This window comes from Mustela erminea, chromosome 9 (genome assembly GCF_009829155.1).
Source record: "Mustela erminea isolate mMusErm1 chromosome 9, mMusErm1.Pri, whole genome shotgun sequence".
NCBI classification, from domain to species: domain Eukaryota; kingdom Metazoa; phylum Chordata; class Mammalia; order Carnivora; family Mustelidae; genus Mustela; species Mustela erminea.
Genome location: NC_045622.1, coordinates 18,291,682 through 18,307,020, shown reverse-complemented (window position 1 = coordinate 18,307,020; position 15,339 = coordinate 18,291,682). Strand labels below are relative to the sequence as shown.

Below are 15,339 nucleotides of genomic sequence, written 5' to 3'. Positions count from 1 at the left end.
GGAGCCTCTTGGGGGGAAATGCGGGCAGGAAAGCTCTGCAAATAGGCCAAGAGCATCCTTCCTTATAGTGGACCCAGAAGAAAACTGCTACTGTACAGTCTTTTCAGGTGTGTTGATGGAACACAGTGGCTATTTTCATGGCCATCACCACTGTTCATGAAGATAAGAAGCCAAAAAAGAAAAGAAAAAACACCCACCTGTGCTACAATCTATAAATATTTATTGATGCTGATAATGTCATTTTATTGTATTATTTTAAAAGGTTTTATTTATTTACTTGAGAGATAGAAAGAGAGAGCACAAGCAGGGGAGAAGAGCAGAGAGAGGGCGAAGCGGACTCCCCATCAAGCAGGGAGCTCAATGCGCGACTCGATCCAAGGTCCCAGAGATCATGACCTGAGCCGAAGGCAGATGCTTAACAGACCACCCAGGTGCCCCTGATAACGTCATTAAAAAAAAAAAAAAAATCCGCAGGTGGCTCAGTCATTTGGGCATCTAACTCTTGATTTCAGCTCGGGTTCATGATCTCCGGGTCCTGTGATCCAGTGGGGCTTGACAATCCGCGTGGAGACTGCTTGCGATTCTCTTTTCCTCCACTTCTGCCCCTCCCTCCACTCATGCACGCTTGTGTGAACGCGCATGCGCGCACGCTCGCTCTCAAATCACTAAATAAAGTCTTAAAATGAAATTTTGTCAGCTTTTAACTGTTAGAAAAATAGGTGAGCAGGAGTTTTTTCTGCTGCCATCGGATTATACATGTCTCCGTTCTCTGTCCTCATTCCCACCAACAAAGAAAAAAGCTATCAGGATTTTTTTCCTTAGGTTACCGGACCCGAAATCTTGGGTTGCCACTTGGTTTTCATCACGTTATACCTTTGCAGCTGACAATTCAGATTACAATAGTTCTCTTCGCAGGGTGCTTTGTCAACAAGGCCAAGGACTCATCATTTTATGAAACTTCAATTGTCTCAAGTGTTAAATCCGCTATTCACATAAACGTAAGTGCCCAGAGATGGCATTTCAGTCCTCAGAAAAGAAGACATTTACAGGCTTGATGTGATTTCTGTCACCTTCTGAGCAGACTACTTGAGATCTGTGGTTTACTGAAGATTTATTACCCGACAATTGAGACATCAGGTGTCACTTTTTAGGTCGCAAGACCCGAGTTCCCTCAAGTTAATATACAAAGCCATTCTCAGGCTACTTAATCTCCACCAGCACTGAAATCCTCTATTCCATCCCGCTCTCAATGGGGTTCTTTTGTTACCAATACTCACAATCAGTCCATACTCCATGCACTCAGAATAACTGCTTAATGGCACTGGGTTTTCCCAGCACACAACACAGCAGTGGCCATTGGTACAGCGTTCGCATTGGGGAATCCTGATGCCTGATGCAGGGATGATAACTTCTTAGTAAGATCTGTACTTAGTTATTAATGTTCGTTCATACTGTGCCATCCAAGGGCAGTTTGCCCCCAACCCTGTGAAAGGCAGTGTCTGGCTGTTTCTCTTTTATGGCTTTCCTGCTTCCAAGCCATAAACCAGAGGGAAGGATGCACGCTCTGTCTTAGCCAAAGGTTCATCTGCTTTAAAACAAAAGCCATTCTTGTTCTTTGTTACCCTGATCAGCCCTGAGGATTGTGCCTGGGCTCCCCATCTGTTGTGTTTATTAACAACAAAACACAAATACTTTGAAGGTGGGGGTTATCAATTCGTCTGATAATATTGAGAACATTTAGAGAATCTGTATTAACTGGCTCTGATTTTCAGCGTCAGTCAGGGAGGACTCTGTGTTCAGACGAAAAAAAGAAGCATAGCTCTCTTGATGGCGTTGGAGGCAAAACCAAAACAATAGCTCTTATGACTATAAGAGCTAATAATAATAGGAAGGGTGTATGTAATAATAGGAAGGGTGGGAAGCTGACTTAGGATGTGATTACGAGGACTTTGATATTAACGAGTCAAAGATCATCCGTACCTTTCGCCCTATCATTCCTTTGCCTTGCCTAGAAAGTCAAGAGTTATTTTAGAGTGGCAAGAAAGGAAACCGCCTATTTCATTTTTTTGGGAAGCTTCATTTAATTAGAGAACTTTGTATTTTTTTTCTATTGACCACGTGCTCTGGGCCAGAGAAGGATCTGCTATCCTCTATTCCCTCATGCCGGCCAGCAAAGGTCAGACCCTTAGGTTAGTACTGGGTCCAGTTCTGGACACACAATGAAGCTGGGATTTGGAAAAGCCCTGAAGGTTCACAGGGGTGCACAGAGTGATTCAGGACAAGACCTATGTGGAAGGGTGAAGTGAAGAGGGGTGACTTGGTTTGAAGTAAAGCCCTTAGGTCCGAGTAGGATGCTTACACAGAAAGAGAGGATGGTGACCATCAACTATCAGTTGAAAAACCGACCACCACCCCCACGCTATTCTGCTCTGGCCGCCGCTAAACTCTTCGTGGCGAAATCCTCTGGGCACCGCTTTCTTTACCTTTTCACTTTTTCGCACAGAACATTATTTCAGACTTACAGGAAAACTGCAAGACTAGCATGGAGAACTCCCAGATCATCTTACTGAGATGCGTTAACTTTGGGCCAATTTCATCTTTCTCTGTATGTCTCTCCATCCTTAGACAGATGGACGCTCAAACATACGTATGCGTCATTTCTGTGATATCGTGTGCATTGTTCCTACTTAGTTTTTTTCTGAATCCTTTGAGACTGGCATGTATGAGCTGCATGTTTCATTCCCTTTTCATGGCACCTTTTTAAGCCCTGCAGAGTCTGACCCTGCCCACTGATGTCTCTTTCTTGAGATTTTCAGGTCTTGGGTTCCATGACACTCCTGAACCCTGGGCAGCCTTCTGTCTCTCTGGCAAGCCCTTCATGGTCTCTCACCTTCTCTCTTCCTCTGCTGACCCTTAAAATGTAACCATCCTATACCAGGCCCTGTTCTTGACCCTTCTCTCTTCTCCCACTTCCTGTGATTCTGGGGGCATCTCAGCAATGCCTACAGCTTCAGTCCGCTAGGGAGTGGAATCTTACCATCAAATGTATGTTGCTAACTCAGATGTCTTTCCTGGGTTCTATTCTCGGATCATGTTCCACCTCCAAACTCCACATCAGGCTCAGCACCCCTGTTCTCGTGCCCTCCCCCATTCCAGCGTGGACGAAAGCCCTCCTTTTCTTCCTCAGTGGTGTCAGTACCACTAATCAGACCCTCCGAAACCACTCTCTTTCTCTCTCCCCCATTTTCCTTGTATCCAAACAATGCTGAGTTTGTTAGTCTCACTCTTTGACCGCTTCTGGCAGGCTCTGAGGGGGCAGCCCTGACCCAAGGGAAGTTTCATGCCCTTGGTGGATTTGTATCTGTCCACCGTACTGAAAAGCAAGCTATTGGTGTGCAGAGTGTGAGACGGACCCAGCCCCGCCCTGAGTGCTCTTGTGATCTCTTGCGGGAACAGCAGCAAACTGCCCCTAAACTGGTTTTGCTGTCACTGCAATCTCATTTCCTTCCAATCTATGCTCTAGACCCTGGCTAGAATGAATTTTCTACCATGTTAAGTCTGATCACGTCATTAACCTGGTTAAAATTGGCCAGTGGCTTCCTGCCATTTGCAGGATAAAATCTGAAATCTTTTGGCCAACGTAAAAGCCGTTCACGGCCCCTGCCTCTAGTTACCTGTCCAGCCAGTGTCACAGCACTGCGCTCCCTCACACCCACTCCCCCGGATGCTGACCTGTGGGTGAGGCTGTGGAGACACCGCATCTCTCGGGCTCTCAGACCTCTGCTGCCACTTGCCTGTTTGCCGTATTTTGATTCATCCTTCTTGGGTCCGTTCAGATGCTATCTCTTCTCAGGAGGCTTTTCTTGTCTTTTTAAGGCAGAATTTGGTGCTTCTTAAAGTTCCTACTGCATGTTCAATTACTGCATTATAATGATCCCATAACTGTCTTCCAGCTAAAGTTTTGGGCTCCTTGAGGGTAAGGACCATTTTTTTTTTTTAAGATCTTTTATTACTTTATTTTTTTTTTTAAGTTCTTTTTTTTTTTTTTTTTTTTAAACCATGTGCTTTTGGAGCCAGACCCCTGACCCTGAGTGCCTGGAATATAGTAGGTACTCAATAAATATTTGTTGTGGGAATTATTTTGGTTTCATATAAAGACATTTCTTATTAGTGGGAACTATTCATTGTTATGTAGAGTCATCTAAAGCTTATCTTTCCAGAAAAAATATTTTCAGAGAGGCCCATTTTCATGAAATGATTTTTAAATGTTTCTGTAACCAGCCAGTAAATATTTACTGAGTGTTCGCTTTGGGCAAAGCACTGTGCTAAGAGATATAAAGAAAACAGAACCATCTTAAAGATTTTATTTATTTATTTGTCAGAGAGAGAGAGCGCAAGCAGGCAGAGTGGCAGGCAAAGGCAGAGAGAGAAGCGGGCTCCCCACTGAGCAGGGAGCCTGATGTGGGGCTTGATCCCAGGACCCTAGGATCATGACCTGAGCCAAAGGCAGAGGCCCTAACCCACTGAGCCACCCAGGTGTCCTGAAACATAACCATCTTAACATTCAGGCAGCTGCTGGTATAGCTGGTGCAGAGGGAACACAGGTACAGCAGCCGCGTGTGATAAACCCCAGGGAGTGATCCAGCCCATGGGCGGGCACAGTGGTCGTGGAGAGAGGGGCTGGGGATGGAGAGGGACAGACTGGGCAATCCCCTTGAAGGATGGGGACCAGAAAGAAGGCTCTGCATTTGGGTAGTTGAACTGGAAAAAGAAAGGCAATGGAGCTGAGTGCCTGCCTCGCTGGCGTATGCGGAGGGAGTTAAGTCCGTTCTTACTGAAGGGAAGCATCGCACGGACCACTCTGCATTGATTGTTTTAGGTCTACGACCTTTAGATGTCTGGCTCCTCCTTGTCCTCATTCGCAAGTGGGTTATGAACAAATGAATTCTAGTACACCCAGAGAACACACAGCATTCTTTTGGCTTCTTCCAGTTTTCTTCCATATAAAATTTTTGACCGCCTCTGTCAAAGGCCATGCAACAAATCCAGCCCTGTGATTGTTATCACTGGCTGAGATCCTATAATTTTCTGTAGTGATGATTATGGAAGCTCTAGGTTGCGAGAACCTTACAATCTTCAAATGGGTTTTCTATAATAATTTAAGTAACTGGAGAAAAATATCCTAGAATAATAGCATTTTGCCGCTGGGATGCATCTTGTAGTTCATTTCAGGCAACTCTTCATTTAATAAGGGAGAAACTTAAGGTGTGGGGGAGCTGAGATTTCCCCAAAGTTCTGCATCAACTTAAAGGCAAGTGAGGGCACCTGGGTGGCTCCGTCATTAAGTGTTTGCCTTTGGCTCCGGTTGTGATCCCAGGGTTCTGGGATCGAGCCCTGAGTTGGGCTCCGTGCTCAGTGGGAAGCCTGCTTCTTCCTCTTCCACTCCCCCTGCTTCCTTCTCTTGCTGTGTCTCTCTTTGTCAAATAAATTAATGAAGTCTTAAAAAAAAAAAAAAAAGGCGAATGTCCAGAAATCCGTGTCTTCTGACCCAGGCCATTCTCTGTAACACAGGACAAAATCTTAAAGTGTTTCCCTTGTCCTCTCCATCCTGTTGGCCAAGCTCCCCAGGATCTCTCTGAGGTCTGGCATTGACCCTCATCTACATCTCACTGCCACGGACATTTGAGTACCTCTCCACCTCTGGGGGCTGTCCTCCTGGCATCAGCTTTCAGGAAGCTCTGGGTGAATGACTTTTTATTCTTTTATTTTTTATTTACTTATTTTTGCAATTCTGAGAGTGACCTGGAAACCACTGAGAAGGAAAAAAGATGATCCAGGCAGGCCCTCTTTTCTAAATTCAGGGGCGCCTGGGTGCCTCAGTGGGTTGGAGCCTCTGCCTTCGGCTCGGGTCATGATCTCAGGGTCCTGGGATTGAGCCTGGAGTCAGGCTCTCTGCTCGGCGGGGAGCCTGCTTCCCTCTCTCTCTCTGCCTGCCTCTCTGCCTACTTGTGATCTCTGTCAAGTAAATAAATAAACTGTAAAAAAAAAAAAATTCAAAATTCTCTGAAACTGGAATGAACTTTAATTTTTTTACACCTTTAGCACTGTACATAGTTTGAACTGATGGTGTCAGGCTTTCTAGGCTGGGTGATTTTGTAGGGCTCACCCCTCTTTTCAGCGGGGATACAGGTGTAAGAATGACTCCTCCACAGAACTCCATATACTGGTTCCAGAAGAAATCATCTGCCAGTGCTTTTTCTCTTCTAGAGAAACGGTCAGTGGGGACTATTTCGCAAAAATCTTCCCTAAAATCACATTATGATGTCAGAGTAGTAAACCCAGGGCCAGAAAAGGATGTTTTCATGCTAGATTGCTTGTTAGTAGGCTTTCCTATCCCACAAAAACGAGGGTTCAGGGAAGTTCTGGGGATTCTCACCCATTTTCAGCGATTGTGCTCCCCATCAGCTAGGGATGCCATTAAGGAAACAGAGTTGGAAGCAGTGCAGGTTTGGACAGTATTCTGCAGCTGTGACTCCTCCCCCCCCCACCCACATTTTCTCCATGCCTTGCTTCTGTTTGGGGTTTTAACTCTGAATGTTTAAAGGGTGATGTGATGATTTTTCTTCTAGGAAATTTAGAACCTTTGGAAAAATGGGTAGACTTGGCAGGCTGAACAAGCACTGGCCTATCTGGGCAGAAACCAGTCTTACCCTCACAAGGGTGGGTCACTACTTTCATGCATAAGAATAAACCTGTAAGGGATAAGAAGTGAGTCATGAAACTTACTCATATTTAGCAGTAACCCTTGAAACCCATTTAAAGTTCAATCTAGCAAGTAACCTTTAGCTGTTGGGCTCTTTGATGCCATTGGTCTTCAGGATTGATGGCAGCATTTTCGCTCTCTTTGGCGTTCTGAATGGACGTCTTGTCAGTTACATTGATGGGGTAGGAGATCTAAGAGGGTAAAACATATAAAGCGTGTTAATGGGATTCGTTTTAAGTCTCAGAGCCATGAGGCTCATCTGTGTACTCTAGAAAGAGGTCCTGCAGGGTTGCATTTTATTTTCAGTTCAAGGATATATCTTAGTCCTTGGGGACCTGGGTTATTCCCAAGGAAAACAGGAATAAATAATGTTTTTTCTTATAGGCATGATGTGAGAATTGGTGCTTTGAGGTCAAACTACTATTTAGTTTAAATGTTCAGGACAGGGGTGCCTGGGTGGCTTGGTGGGTTAAAGCCTCTGCCTTTGGCTCGGGTCGTGATCTCAGGGTCCTGGGATCGAGCCCCACATAGGGCTCTCTGTTCGGCAGGGAGCCTGCTTCCTCCCTCTCTCTCTCTCTGACTGCCTCTCTGCCTACTTGTGATCTCCGTTAAATAAATAAATAAAAAATCTTAAAAAAAAATGTTCAGTACACAGGGGACCCGATTTTAGAACAGTTATCTGAGCTGGATGTAGCAACAAATGCTGAGTGTAATAAGAGAAATAATGAATAGTGAAATACCACTATGCTTCAAGATGATGAGCACAATAAAATAACAATATTTAATATACATGGAATGCCCATGGTGTGCTAGTCACTGTCATAAGCACTTCGAATATATTCTATCAGTCCTACTGTATTAAACCTTATCGCGTATGTATTACTATTACCCCTCTTTTTGCAGATGAGAAAACTGAGGGACAGAGACATTAAGGAACTTGCCCAGAATCAGTTATGTGGAGGAGCTGGGCAGTATAACTCGAGAGCCTCATATTTGGCAATTTTGAAATATCATCTTTGACTTGCAGAATTTGTAATGTCGGCAGTCAGTGAATTTGAATGATGTAGATCGGAGGTTCTCAACTTTAGTTAGATGTTAGAGTGACAAAATATCAGTGCCCTGGTCCCATCCCGGACCAATTAAATCAGAAGGTCTGGGGTGGTCCCAGATAGTTTTATACTTTATTATTTTTTAAAAGATTTTATTTCTTTACTTGAGAGAGAAAGGATGAGGGCACGAGTGGGGTTGGGGGGAGTAGCATGTTCCCTGCTGAGCAGGGAGTCCGATGTGGGGCTTGGTCCGAGGACCCCGGGATCATGACCTGAGCCAAAGGCAGATGCTTAACTAACTGAGCCACCCAGGCACCCCCAGAATCCGTCATGTTTGTGTTCAGATTCTCCTGCTGTTTCTTACTTTTACTTTGCGTTTATGCAGACTGCTATTCAATCAGGAGAGAGGGGGAGATATTTGTTAAATATTAATAAGCCAGTGTCTGCCAGTAAAGATAACCTCATTCCTCACTGCTCGATGCAGGTTCTGTGGCCACAAACAATACCTGTCATTGTTGCTGCACTCGAATGCAGAGATATGGCAAATAGACAGTATGGAAGTTTAGATACTTAAAGGTTGATCTGAAAATGGGAAAAAATGAAAATTGAGACTTCTTCATGCTTGAATATCATAGCAAATACAAGGGCAAAACGTGCTATTGGATCATGGGATTTTCCTGATTTCAAATAGGAGTACTCCGGAGGCCTGGGTGACTCAGCTGGTTACGCATCTGGCTTTGGCTCAGGTCATGATGCCAGGATCCTGGGATTGAGCCCTGTGTCAAGGAGCCTGCTTCTCCCTCTGCCTGCCTGTCCCCCTGCTTCTGCTCTCTCTCTGACAAATAAATAAAATCTTTAAAAAAATTAAATAGGAGCGCACAATAGATTTTGAAAGATTACCTACTCTGCAAAAGGAAAACTTCCCAACACCATGAAACGGTGTAACCTGCTATGCAGCAGAGAGTTTAAGAATATAAATGCTGCCACCGCAGGTGAGGAACTGTGTGTCATGATGCCTTCTCTCAGTCCCTCTCTTGGTACTGGTTTAAGAAACATGAGGGGACTATAAAAGTATTAGGTTTCATAACGTTGGCTCCTGTTATTGCAAAGGACTCTATCCCTTACTGCCATGATGTTAAAAGGAAACACCACTCAATTACAAGTAAAATCATCTCTTTCCTGGACAAGAAATGAAGGCCAAGAGAGTTTGGGCGGGGTGTGTGTGTGGAATCTAAATAGGCTGCCTAAGTGGGAGAGGAAATAATCCTTTTTCAAACCTCAAACAGGTGATGTCTTGGACAAAAATGTTATCTGGAGCTTGGGAGAAAAAATTGGGTTGAATCATAGACCCGCCGCTAGGATGCTTGATTTCTCTGGCTTTTGTAAAGGGGACTTGGTTTAGTTAATTCAGTCTGCCACTGGTGATTCTGATTGTTTGACTGCCCGGGATCGATCCCTTAGACATAGCTCTGGCAAAAAGTTTCCAAATTACAAATACGATGTCCTATGCTTTCTTTCCCCAGAGAGTGTAGGATGTGTGATATTTTCCATCCACGGGCTGTTTGGGTAGAACTCGGTGTCAGAATCACCCCAGTGAGAGTCTCAGGGCAAGTAAAGCATACTTCTACATTATCTCTTTGAAAGTGGAATGGGACACAACCTCTGCCAGCTATTTTTTTTTTTTTTTTTGTGAACCATTCTATTAATACCAATCAAATCGAGAAAATGATCAAATGAAATTGCATTTTGAGCATCATAAGCTGTGTAATGTCTATTCTGTTAAATTGGGGCCTATAATTGCTTCTCTACTGAAAAGATACAACAAAGACAGCAATCATGGCATGTCATTATCCCAGACTAGAAAACCGGCCTTTGCTGGGAGGACTTCAAAGGCTTGTGGTTCTCGAATTGCATTTGGCTGCTATTGATGAAACGCGGGCAATCCTGATTAGGTGTTTACACTGAGGTAAGGCGCAGAGCAGAGAGCCTGAGTGCCTGGGTCTAGAGCCATTAAAAAATTGTACATTATGTTCCTTGCTTTGAAGTGAGGGTTTGTAGGAAGGAAAGCAACTCAGATTGAGTACAGCTGAGCTAGATTGGGCGGCTACTTCTCTCTCAAAGAAACTCATCAGGTTCTTACAGAATGGGCACCACACAAAAAAGTTGAGGCTTTACACTGAGAGCTGTATGTGAATTAGTGTCTCTGCACAGACACACACTGAAACATGTCTAGAAAGCATATTATCCTTAAGTTCTGCAATCACGGCAAGTTTTGCTCTTTTATTCCTTGATATTGTTTATTGTTTATTTTTTATTATCACGGACGTTGTGCAGAGCCCCTCAGTTAACATATCTGTTTCCTTGTTATTCTCTGGTATTAACAACTAGCACATAGCCAAATTAAAATAGGCCAGAGTGTCTGATTTTTTTTCTTAAATGTATTATTTGCTTACTGTCACTCCAACACATCTGTTACTTAATCCCTCTCTTCGGGACCTGAGCACTGGATTCGGCGAGCATTGGTTCACTAGGCTAACGAATGATCTGCTGTATTAGTTCTGTTCTATTTCTGAGACATTGTGCTCTGTGGCAGTCCAAGCCGACTAACATCTCTCTCTTGACACACGGCCGCTGGGAGAGGCGGAGGCATGGCGGCACCAAGAGCCCGCCATTGTCAGGCTCTAACACGGATATTTTGTACAGCTGTTTGAATTATCTGGGGATTTATATTCATGATTCAGCCATTAAGAGACAAAACACTGTTGTTAATACTATTAGAGAATAACCATTTGGCTCTGCTGTTGGTCACTTTCTCCATTTGTGCAGAACCCTTCGTAACGCATTTCACAACGCATTTCACACACATACGCTCCATCAGAATGTGATGACATGGAAACCGCTGGAGATACTACTTTTTTGCATTCATTTTCTACATAAGGTCCTGCCACTTTTAAAACCCCCAAACTAATTATGCCAGCCACTGCTTTCAGTCCCTTCAGTGCTTCCCCCTTGCCCTTAATCTTTAAAGGTTTAATGTCCTTCATTCTGTACTTCTTGTTCTTTTCACATTGTACTTTCTTAACTCTGTGGTTGGGTCATAGGCACCCTTGTTTCCAGGGTTTGTGCACAGGCCATCTTTGCTGGGAAACACCTCTTCACCTCACTTATTCTGACCAATCCCATTCACTGCTGCTGTTCCAGCCTGGGCTGAAATAGAATTTCATCCAGGAAGCCTTCCTTGACTCCTCAGAGATTACAACAAAGGCACCTGAGCTCACGGCTTTGGCATTTTGTACTTCCTTTTTGTAACAAGTGTTGGCTTGGTAATGAGGTTTGTTTCCCCTCCAGACTGTAAGTCTCAGTTTTGGTGGGCTAGTCACATGAGCCTGGCACATACATGCTCCGTAAGTATCATTGAATGAAAGGTCTACCTATATGGAGCACTGAATTCTCCATTTACATCAGAATACATAGAATCTACTTGTTTATCTGGCTAGACTTATGGTTTATAATAAAGTCAGGTAGCCAGCTGTCAACAAAATAATGTGGAAAGCAGGCCTTACCTTTCCCTTTCCCTTGCTCACTCTGCCCAGGACCACTGGGCCGTCACCGTTCTCATGTGCTGTTACCTCTTTGAGGAACATTCTTTCCTCAAATATTTGCTTGATACGCTCTCACCTCCTTCATGACCTCCTTAAAACTGTAATTTCCCCCCACCCCCAATTCCCTATTTCTCTGCTCTCTTTCTCTCCCTAGCACTTCCATCACCTACAAATACATGATTTATCTATTTTTGTCTATTGTCCATCTCCTACTAGAAAGTTAGCCCCATGAGGGTTGGGATTTTTGGTTTTTGTTCAGTATTACATTCTAAGTACCTAAGACAATGCCTGGTACCTAGTAAGGTCTTACTAAATACATGTAAATGAATGAAGCAATGAACTATTTTCAAGAATATGAAAGAGATTTTTAGGAATATCTTGTGTTTGATTAACCAAGTAACCCGAACTCTACATGACACGACTAGGGATATGTAAGCATGGCCTCTGGATGGCCCCAGAATTCAAATTACTCTATTACTAAAATCTTTCAGTGATTCCACGGCATGTAGAGGAAAGGCATAACTCCTTAGCACAGCGGTTCTAAAACTTGAGCATGCATGAGAATCACTTGGAGGGCTTATTAAAGCAGATTGCTGGGCCTCACCCCAGAGTTTCTGACTCAAGAGGTCTGGGATGGGGCCCAAGAATTTGCCCTTCTAACAATTTCCCAGGGAAGGATGATGCCACTGGGTTCCAGGACCGTATTCTGAGAGCCCCTGCTTTACAATGACATACAAGGGCCTGCATGTAAGGCACCTGACAGTTTCTCTAGCCTAAATACCCACACTCCCATCCTCACAATCTAGATATGTACAACACAAAAGTATTCGTCTTCTCCTCAACTCATTGGATTCAGTAATCCTCTCCAGTCCTTACTTTAAGATCTCCCAACTGATACCCACAGGTGAGGCTCATGACTCCCCACTCCTCTCTAGGATGTCTTGGGATTTCTGTCCATCAGTTGGGTTGTATGCTTACCAAGAAGATTTTACAATTGTTCACAAACCTGTTTATGTCTATTGTCTGTTTAGTTAAAATTATAACATGTATATAAAGGTTAGATATTTTAGAGAAATCAGAGTATGAATAGAGAGTTGTTATTTTCATGGAAATAAAGTAAAGTAATTTAGAATGGCTCAATAAAGCAAAAGGCAAGAGAACGACTCTGGGGAGTGGGCCATGGAAAACTGAAAAAGGTTAGGGAAATAGTTATTTTTAAAAGATCATGGGGCTCCTGGGTGGCTCAGTGGGTTAGGCCTCTGCCTTCAGCTCAGGTCATGATCCCAGGATCCTGGGATCAAGCCCCGCATCGGGCTCTCTGCCTGCTTACCTCCTCCCCCTCTGCCTGCCTTTCTGTCTACTTGTTATCTCTGTCTGTCTGTCAAATAAATAAATAAATAAATAAAAATCAAAGAAAGCTATATTCTACGTTCTTTCTTTAAAAAGGAATGCCTTTTAAAGATTTACTTATTTATTGTAGAGAGAGCTCACTTGAGTAGGGGGAAGGGCTCAGGGAGAGAGAGAGGGAGAATCCCAAGTCGACTCGGCACTGAGCAAGGAGCCCAATGCGGGGCTCAGTCCCAGGACCCTGAGATCATGGCCTAGGCTGAGATCAAGAGATGGACCCTTAATCGACTGAGCCACCCAAGCTGCCTTGTACTGACTCCCAATATGTCTGCTTCCCACGAGGGCAGGAGATGCTAAACAGCAGATACACTGACAGCAGCAAAAACGACTGCAGACCCCTAGGTGTCTGGGGCATTCAGGGAAGAAGCAGAGCATCCTTCTTCCCATTGCCACAGCCAGGGACATTACCACAGAGCCAAGTGCCATGGCCCCAGCTAAGCTAGCACCAACCAGCATGTCAGGCCCTCCAGCACGTTGGGTAAAAGCTGACCTGGGAAATGATGGCTTAGGTTAAGGTTCTGGTTTCTGAAAGGGCAGGCTTTAGTTACGAGGAAAGTTTCCTTTTCATGGATCCCTCGTTAGTAATGTTGACTGAATGGAGTGACACTCCATAGATCACACAATTCGTAGCTAAACCAAGTGCTGATCAGCGCACACAGACAGATGCCTGAGGAAATGCGTTATGCTGGGAAAAAACCATGAAGTTCAATTTGAATTATGCTGTCCTAAGTAAGTGCTCTTGTCATGGTCACACAGGGCAAAGGAAAAAAAAAAACCCAATCAATGAAGATACAGAGCACTTACTCTATAGAAGAATAATTTTTATGAGTATGATAAAGGTGAGACTCAAAAATACTACCCAGGGATACCTTGGTGGCTCAGTGGGTTAAGCGTCCACCTTCGGCTCAGGTCATGATTTCAGGGTCCTGGGATTGAGCCCCCCATTGGGCTCTCTGCTCAGCAGGGAGCCTGCCTCCCCCGGTCTCTCTCTGCCTGCCTCTCTGCCTACTTGAGATCTCTCTCTGTCAAATAAATAAATAAAATATTTAAAAACAAATACCACCCAAACCAGAAGAATTCTAAACAACAACAAAAAAATTCCATTTCTAAACAAATTAGAAAAAGATGATCATCATTGAAATAAAGGTATAGCTTAATTTTATAGACAACCAAAAGTTTTACTAAATCTAAAACTACAGAAAACGAGAGCAGTGGGTGGCTCAGTCATCTCAAGAGGGAGGGTAAGGTTTTCCCAAACAAACAAGACAAGGAAGAGTGGCCCATCAGCATGACCAGAAATGCAGGGGAGACGCTGGGCTCTGGGAGCTGTGAGTTCCCAGAGGATGCTGGGGGTGGTAGGGAGGTGGGGCGGGGGGGTGGCGATGACAAAGGAAATGGCTGAAGCAGGAGAAGGGGCTAGGGCGCGGAGAGCCTTGTGTACCACTCTGAGAGTTTGACTCTGACCCACAAGTGTAACGTGTGTTTTCTGAGTTCTCTGAGAGTCCTACCATAGATTGGGCTACTAGGGCATTGAAACGCTACCCTTTTAGGTACAATTTTTTAATTCTACCTGAAGTGCTATCCCTTTTACTTGAGGCACTCTGACCTGAAAAAAAGGAAAAAAAAAATCCATAAGGTCCTACTCTGAGTGGTTCCTTTCCCTTCCCATAGAAAGAGAAAGCTATAGCTTGAGAATGTCCAGTGTTGACAGTAGCTTCCCTACACCGTCTGCCACATGTCAGGAGCTTTGTATAATTTTTTCTAGTAGGCCTTCAAGGCAGGAATTGACCCCATATATTAGATAAGGAGTATCAGTCTTAAAGAGTCTCTTGCTCAAATATCTAGGAAGTGCTACCACGTAGTTCGCTGAAGAGCTAGGATATAACCCGTGATTGTGACTTTCGAATTAGTGTTTTGTTTTGGTTTTATTTTTTTTTCTCCTGTAACATTGTGCTGTCCCTAGGGGAGAGGGCTGCTGCCACAGGGGCCATAGACCAAACCTGTCCCCCAGAGCTTCCACAGTTTTCTCTTCTTTGTATGTTCACATCTCAACTTGAATGACATCTCCTCAGAGAGTCCTACCAAAACATTCCAGTCACATTCCCCTTCATCATTTTATTAAGTCAAGTTATTCAGTATCCTTTGAGGTATTTATTGGCACTGGGAATTATTTTGTTCCACATTTCTTGCCTCTGTCACGTGACTGGAACATAAGCTCCTTGAAGCTCAGGCTCTGTAGGTCTTGTTCTCTGGTAGCTACCTAGCACTGAACCCCAAGCACATAGTTGGTGCTTAATAAAGGTCTGTTGGCTGCCTGATCCACTGTCCCAGCAAGAGCCATGAATGTATGTCGATCTTAAAATGGGTAGTGGATTTCTTTCTTTCGTACTATATATTTTTTTCAAGATTTTATTTATTTGACAGAGAGAGATGGTAAGAGAGGGAATACAAGCAGGCTTCCCTCTGAGCAAGGAGCCCAGCCTGATGCCAGCACCCCGGGCTCATGACCTAAGCCAAA

At 44.1% G+C, this 15,339-nt stretch overlaps 1 protein-coding gene across 1 annotated transcript in view; it reads right to left on the bottom strand.

The window, feature by feature from the left end:
* The window catches only part of JHY (junctional cadherin complex regulator), a 54,532-nt gene that overhangs the window by 16,184 nt on the left and 23,009 nt on the right, over positions 1-15,339 (bottom strand). Inside the window, 1 exon segment of the mRNA XM_032359128.1 lies at positions 6,841-6,954. Within this exon segment, the coding sequence (XP_032215019.1) occupies positions 6,841-6,954 (114 nt within the window).